The sequence below is a fragment of the Sabethes cyaneus genome, chromosome 2, assembly GCF_943734655.1.
Source record: "Sabethes cyaneus chromosome 2, idSabCyanKW18_F2, whole genome shotgun sequence".
Classification (NCBI taxonomy): Eukaryota; Metazoa; Arthropoda; class Insecta; order Diptera; family Culicidae; genus Sabethes; species Sabethes cyaneus.
Genome location: NC_071354.1, coordinates 106,972,515 through 106,980,306, shown reverse-complemented (window position 1 = coordinate 106,980,306; position 7,792 = coordinate 106,972,515). Strand labels below are relative to the sequence as shown.

Here is a 7,792-nt window from a genome sequence, read left to right as displayed (position 1 = left end):
TCAACTTGAATACCATTAGCACAGAACAGAAGTGGAAGTCCGAACGATTCAGCGATCAAAACTGGTAACAGAGTCTTTTTTGTTTTTATAATTCTTTGGGAAGGTTTTCGCATTGAAGCAAATAACAGCAATATAAGCAGAACGCTCGCTGCCAATCGCATAGCAGCTTTCACATGCTTTCGTATGCGTTCGTGTTTTCGTGGAAAAAAGTGACTCGCTACCGCCAGGTTCGCTAGTATCTGTAGAAAGTAGCATGTACGAGTTTGGATTTCTACTTCAACTTCTGTTCTGTGCCATTAGCCTTGTAGAACTTTTCCTGCACTGCCGAACAATATTCCCTGCCTTGGTATACTGTTAGCTTTGAAATACGCGTCCCGAACTGGGCGGTTACTAATGATTCGTACTCCAAAAACTTTTGGTAAACTTCCGACTTCCGCTTCATGAGGTAAATCATAGCGAAGTGCGTTTTATCGTCAATAAACGAAACGAAGTATCTTAATCCGTTCCACGCTGGAGGATCAATTGGACCACACACATCTGAATGAACACACTCGAGGAGTCGCTTCCCTCTTTCCTGTGTTCCGCCGAAAGGATTCCGACACTGTTTGCCCTGGGCACAGGCGTCACAGAACCGAATTGGTCCAGGCTTGAAATCCACACCGGTTGCCAAGTTCTTTTGCACGATCTTAGCCATTCCATTTTGGCTTAGATGCCCCAGCCGATGATGCCATAGTTCGTTCCGGTCTACATGACAAACATTTGCAATGGTTCCAGGTATCTTGACGTTGAGTTCGTAGAGATTTCCTTTCATTGGTGCCGTTGCAATAACATCCCCATTTTTCCTCAAAACTGCCTTGTTTTGCTTGAAGATTATTTCTTCACCAACTGCCGCCAGCTTCTTGAATGATAATAAATTATCACGAAGATTCGGCACGTACAGCACTTTCCGTATATTCAGTAACACGCCGTGGTTGCTGTATCCGTTGATCACACCTTCTTCTTTTGCCACTAGATTTTGGCCATCCTTTGCCACGTTGATCACTACCGGAGTGCTCATACTTTCGCAGGAATCAAAAAATGCCTTGACGTTCACCAAGTGATCTGTCGCTCCGGAATCTAGTTTGAAGTGTATCATTCTTCCGTCGGACTTTACTGCACTGTCACGGCTCACCATGAAACTGACCGCGTTTTCCTTTTCAGTAGCAGTGACCCATTTTGCCACACTTGTGGCATTTTCCCTTGAATTTGCCACTACGCTGGTTCTGCTGATTACCTGCAAATGCCGCCGGGTTCTCTTCAGATAAATCTTGCACACGATCAGCACGTTTCTGCTCTTCGGCCAGGAGTCGTTGTTTCACTACATCCAATGTAAGATCCTCCCTTCATATTTTCGAGCGCCGTAACTACCGTGTCATAAGAATCTGGCAACGTCAGAAACAACTGTGCCACGAGATCTGCATTAGCCAGCTCTGCACGAAATCAGGCCGTTTTCAACTGCCTCACCAAATTATCAAAGGCCAAAATGTGCGGTCGCATTGGATCTCCTTCCTTCAGTCGCAGTCGTCCAATTTGCTTTCTCAGTAGCGTTTGGCTAGCCACCGACTTTTTCGCAAAAACTTCACACAGGTTTGACCACATTTCCTTCGCGGTACGCTTATTCCGGACTACTTCCAGAACCTCATCAGCCAGGAATCCAACAATCAAACTCTTCGCCTTTCGATCCGCATCTAGAAATACTTTTCTTTCCGCTTCCGCTGCAGGAACATCTTCCATTAGCACTTGTAACACTGACGCGGCGTCTAGAAACATCTGGACCCGAAAACTTCAATTCTCAAATCCTAATCCACCGGAATATTGGGGAATTCCGTGTGCAGTTTCCTTCGGGGTGCCCATAACCTCTTATAAGTTGCAGAGTGAAAACCTGGATTATACGAATGTAGAATTGGTTTATTTAAAAACGAAATTGCTTTGACAATAGTTTGATAAGGACTGAACTTACTTAGGTGAGAATTCTTAATTCTTAAAATCTAACGGTGACCATGGCACTACGTATAATATCGCTGTTTACTGGTTGCTAATATAACGGTAACTGTGGGACAATGTTCGACATCGTTATTTACGGGTTGCTATGGTATCACATAACAGCGACGCTTAACGCTTGCTACGATGGATCCGAGAGTTACAATGTTCAACAGTCAGTGATGGTCGCTTGCATTTTCAATGTGTGCATTCACACGTGTCCGGAACGTCAAGGCATTCGTGTGAATTCGCTCAGTGAAAATGCATGCAACCATCACTGACGTTCCGTTACGATACGTTGCCGTTGATGTTCGGTGATGGTCAGTGTGATTCCAGCTTTATACTACTACCGCACGGCCGTCTGCCAAGATACCTCCATCTTTATCTCTGCATCTGCACATTTCATGCACATTTGCATACTGCGGCACAAAGCCTTTGCGAGATTCATTGAGTCTCTGATAGAACTTCCGTGTGTCGTGAAAGCCGTACAGCTGCTCGAGTTCTCCGCACTCCTTCTCCGTGGCGTTTCTTCTCCTGGAAGAGTCGGGTTTGCTGTCTCCGCTTCGGGTTGTTTCACTCCAGTCTGACTATTACGCAGTATTTGTACCCGCGCTGCGTACTCTCATCCGATATGCCGTATAAATAAAAGAGTTAGAGTAAACGCTCCCATAAGATTTACACGGGAAAAGCACAGTAAACTGTTTTATTCATACGGCCTAATATCTGCTGGCACTCATCGTTAAACCATTCATTACGTCGATTCAGTGCTACACGACCCAGGACGTTCTCCGCTTCGCTGTTAATGGCAGTTTTCATGGCATTCCTAAAATCCTCAAGAGGGGTTTCATCCAGCTCACCCTTTTCCGGCAGCACGGTTTCGAGATAATGCGTAGCTTTCGGCGACATTCGGTTGCTTTAGTCGCGCTAGATTATACCGTGGCGGACGCCGGTATCGTATGTTGTTCATAAAAAATAGTTTTTCACGTATCCTTACCATCACTAGGTAGTAATCCGAATCAATGTTAGCGCCCGGATAGGTTCTGATGTCGATAAGTTCTGGAAAGTGCCGAGCATCTATCAGAACGTGGTCGACTTGTGATTCAGTTTCGTTGTATGATCTCCAGGAATATCGATGCTAGAGGTTTTGCTGGAAGAAGGTACTACGTATGGCCATGTTCTTGGAGGCGACGAAGTCGACAAGACATAGGCCGTTTTCCATTCGTTTGCGGGTGACTGTATGATATTTGAAGTCAACAAAGATGTGATGCGTGGGTACTGGGTACGTTTTGCTCCCGACATTTCCGCAAGATCTGTTTATTGCTGGTTCATGGTACATCATTCTAAAGTATCAACGACATCTGCATTGCAGTTATAAACCACATATTCTGCGTTCTGCAAAAAATGTTTCGCTATTCTCTGTACAAGAGATCGTCAAACGAATAGCATCAAAATAAAACTAGGTAAAATGAAGAACTAATTATTTATTGAAAAATAATGTAACTAATGCAAAAACAACAAAATAAAATTAATTCTTTCCCGCATCTTCCTTTAGTCCAACTGTTCTATTAAATATCAAGTGACGCTCCGTGCTAGCAGGATCAACCGAAAAATATCCGATTCTTTCAAACTGAAACTTATCAAGAACTTTCGCATTAGCGATAGATGCATCCGCGTAAGCAGATAGTATCTTGAGTGAATTTGAATTGCAATCACTTATAAACCCGTCTGGAACATCATTCACGTCTTCTGGGTTTTTATGCTTAAACAACTTCTCATACAAACGAACCTCAATCTCAATCGGTTGTGAAACCCATTGAATGAATGCCTTGGGTTTGTCAGTATTGAGAGCAGGTTTGCATTCACAAATAAGTTCATTAATAGATTCGTTTTGATCCTTCAGAATTTTGATTACGTTAATGACAAATCCGGCATAACGCAGTCCAACTTGCTGTACTGGAGTCAGTCGGCGGAAGCTTTTTGGAGGTTCTTCCGCAAAGTCCGATCGTTCTATGTATAATGTCTTATCAATCCAAATATCATGGCTTCCTTTATCTGGATAATTAGGGTGATTTGGTACGGTAATTTTCAACGGAGTTTCGTACGGGAAATTAACGAGAGTAACTTTCAGCGGTTCCAACACAACTAGCGCGCGCGGGGCAGATAGGTTCAGTATATCACGAACACATGCTTCTAAAGCTGATGGATCGACAGAACTCTGCGCTCCAGTAACGCCTATTTGAGCACAAAAATTATTTATCGCTTCTGAGGGAAAGCCACGCCGGCGTAAGGCAGTTAATGTAAACAGTCTTGGATCATCCCAATCCTCAACGATGCCTGTAAAAAAGACACAAATTTTCAAGGATAAACTAACTAGAACATTCGATTTACGATACGCATATTTCGATTACTACCTACTTCTAAATTGAAGACTACAGCTTACCTTCTGTGATAAGTTTCGCAATTTTTCTCTTAGACACAACAGTGTAATTAACATTTAACCGACCATATTCCCATTGTACTGGACAATAAATGTCGAGGGCGTTGCAAAGCCAATAGTATGAAGACCGACGTGACTGAAACTCTTTTGTACATAACGAATGAGTAATATCTTCGATGCTGTCACACAGGCAGTGTGTATAATCATACGTAGGATAAATGCACCATTCGTTTCCAGTTCTATGATGAGGGATAAACTTTATTCGATAAGCCACAGGATCTATTTTCCCTTCTTCGAGAGTTATTTTCATACGTAAAGTAGCTGCTCCTTCGTCGATTTTACCATTCTTCATGTCGTTAAAGAGTTGTAAACTTTCTTCAATTGGGCGATCGCGCCATTTAGAAAGTTGTGGATTAAAACCTTTCATTTCTTCAGATGTTTGATGGCAAACATAGGCCATACCTTTTTTTACAAGAATTACTGCCCATTCGTACAACTGTTGAAAATAATCAGACGAATGCGTTATCTTGTACGGCTCATATCCTAACCATTCGACCATGTCCTTAATGCCAACGAAAAATTTCTCTTCCTCCTTTTCCGGGTTTGTATCGTCATACCGTAAAAAGCAAATGCCGTTGTGTGCTTTTGCGTATCCAAAATTTATATTAATAGCTTTTGCGTGACCAATATGTAAAATTCCATTGGGTTCCGGAGGAAAACGCGTGCGTACAAGCCCATTTGTTCGACTGAGATGTTCTTTCAGCAAGCTTTCGGTTCGATCTGTCACGATATATCCATCCGTTTTGTGATTTTCCCCGGGAGCATGAAAGTGAACCGATTTCATTAGATCAGAAATTGACTTTGTTTCGCCCAAAAGTGATTCTTGGGTTGATAGTAAAACTACATCATTAGGATCAGCTTTTTCAACACATAGCCTATTTTCTTTCTTTTTAACAATTTTTGCGGGCGGCGCTAAGTCTACGTCAGTTTTGGGACCAAGTAAGTCGAAAATCTGAACGTCAACTTCACTCTTAATTGCTTTTCCGTCAGCCCATGGTAATAAGCCACGAGTTTCAGCTAATAACTTTCCAACATTGAACCGGTATCGTTGATCTAGAATTGCTGTTTTATGTTTTTCAATAACAGATTCGACTGCACTATCAATTTCCTCAGGTGAAACAATTATTCCAACGCCACAGGCTTTGTCAAACTGTTCAATATCGATACTTTTGTTTGGTCCATTTGTCAGAATGAACTCTAAAGCAGCATCGATTCGTACCCCAGTATCCAGTTTATGCTCAACGATGTACCGAATTAAAAGCTCCAAATGATTCTTGCACTGTTGCTTGATTTTTGTACAAACCTGGTAAACCAGCTGGCCCTCATTTTTGCCGATTGTGTGATTTTCGGGAATGAAAGACAGTGCGGAAATGATTGTTTCGTAAAGTGCAGCGTTTTTAATGGTCTCTTTTACTTTTTGCTCACTAAGGCCAAGGCATGATAACTTTGTATCATTTTCAATCGTGCCGTTTCCTGTAAAGATTTTTTTTATTAACACAGGAATGCTAACTATCGGATAACTCGTGAATCAAGCTTACTCATTTCTGCGGCCGGTAGATCTTAAATATCCGATATTACAAAATTAAAAAATAAAGAATATTTAACCATGCAAAATTTGCTGTACGGACTTTCGCACACGTACACGGTATACCTTTCGCGACTACGAAACTAAGAGTTTTAAGGCTGCTCGCTGCTCACACTTCCACGAAATCTTACTTAAAACAGTCAATAAAAGAAAAACTACTTTTTTCTCTTTTTTTCTCACGCTAAACCCAAACAATATCAGCAACAGGCCTTACCTTATAGCTTGACAGGACGTGACTGACCGAGTGACCGCTGACGCGACACGTTGTAATATTTATCGAAAACATCGAAAAAGAGCCAATATTTGTCGACCAACATTTGAAAGGGGCGGATAAGCCAACTGTCAAACAGAACGAGTGAGAGTTCATTTTCCTATGCTGCTCCAGCAAAAAATAACTCTCGCTCGGTATGTTTGACAGTTGGCTTATCCGCCCCTTTCAAATGTTGGTCGACATTTATTTAAATATTATAGTAGAGTGACTATATACAGAGTGGCGCCAAGTCATCCCAAATGTATGCAATGCGGTTTATCCTAGGTTTTTCTTTCTCTTTCCTGCATACGCGTTGGATAGGTTGTCTGCTCGATTGGAATGACACTGACAGATAATTATCATTCCAATTTTGACATTGTCGCCACTCTGTATATAGTCACTCTATATTATAGGTGAACAAAAGCTCCATTCGACAAGTAGTTGGCGCCGCGGTAAAAATGATGATATTTTTATTTCAAGCTGTCAAAACACATAGAAAACTAAAATCATCAGAAGCGAATTTGAATTTTTTTTAAAATACGCGCACTGGACTCAATCAAATTGGGTTGGGTTAGAAAATAACATATATACTTACTATAATTTTTATTTGCCTACATTCAATTCAAACCACTAAAATTTTATTACATAATAAATACTAAACAATAAGGACATTGATTCAGCACGCCTTGGATGAAATATTGTTATAATTTTGCTTAAAACATTAAAATTACATTTGACGTGGTTATCGACTGTATTCAATAATTCTTTAGACTTGGATTTTATCGGCTCATCAGTCAGACTGACTGATGAGCCGATAAAATCCAAGTCTAAAGCATTAAAATTACCTTAAATATTTAAGTAGAACACTTTCATGAATATATCTGGATCTAAATTTTTCGGTCCCTCACCTATAAACATAACCATACACACCTAAACTAAATCCGGATCTCAATTTACTTGTTCTAAGTACACATTGCATTTGCAACCACCAGTGCGCTAGCTAGTAAATAAGATTTCTAACCCGCTGCAGAAAATTTAATGTTCGCAATATTCATTTTACTGAGATTTAAAAAAGTCAGAGGGGTTGTGTACAAGACACGAACGCATATATAGGTGACGCAGGACTACGTAAGTCTCTTTGTAGTGATAGTAGCATGTATTCATGCTTGTAATCATTCGATTTATCAAGTTATTTCAGTCAATTTATCAAAGTAGTAACATTGCATACGTTCAATCACAGATAACAGACATCCAAGCTAGAACAAAAAGCTTCGTAAACCGTGTGTAAAATGACTCTAGCGACATCTAACTGCTTATTGCCACTTGCATTCTCTTAAGTGATTGAAGCACCCGCTTGCGATACCTGCAGCTGGTGTTGGGCAGAGCTGCCAGATATCCCGCTTTTGAAGTAGGACTACTTTTTTGATTTCTATATTGGGGT

At 41.0% G+C, this 7,792-nt stretch overlaps 1 protein-coding gene across 1 annotated transcript; it reads right to left on the bottom strand.

Moving 5' to 3' along the window:
* Nucleotides 1-3,521: 3,521 nt before the first annotated feature.
* LOC128734051 (probable glutamine--tRNA ligase) lies at nucleotides 3,522-6,262 on the bottom strand. The gene is made up of 3 exons (XM_053828031.1): nucleotides 6,055-6,262; nucleotides 4,460-5,989; nucleotides 3,522-4,353 (listed from the first exon to the last, which is right to left on the bottom strand). Exons 1-3 carry the CDS (start codon nucleotides 6,056-6,058, stop codon nucleotides 3,545-3,547), a joined length of 2,343 nt encoding a protein of 780 aa, XP_053684006.1. The 5' UTR covers nucleotides 6,059-6,262; the 3' UTR covers nucleotides 3,522-3,544.
* Between the last annotated feature and the right edge of the window lie 1,530 nt (nucleotides 6,263-7,792).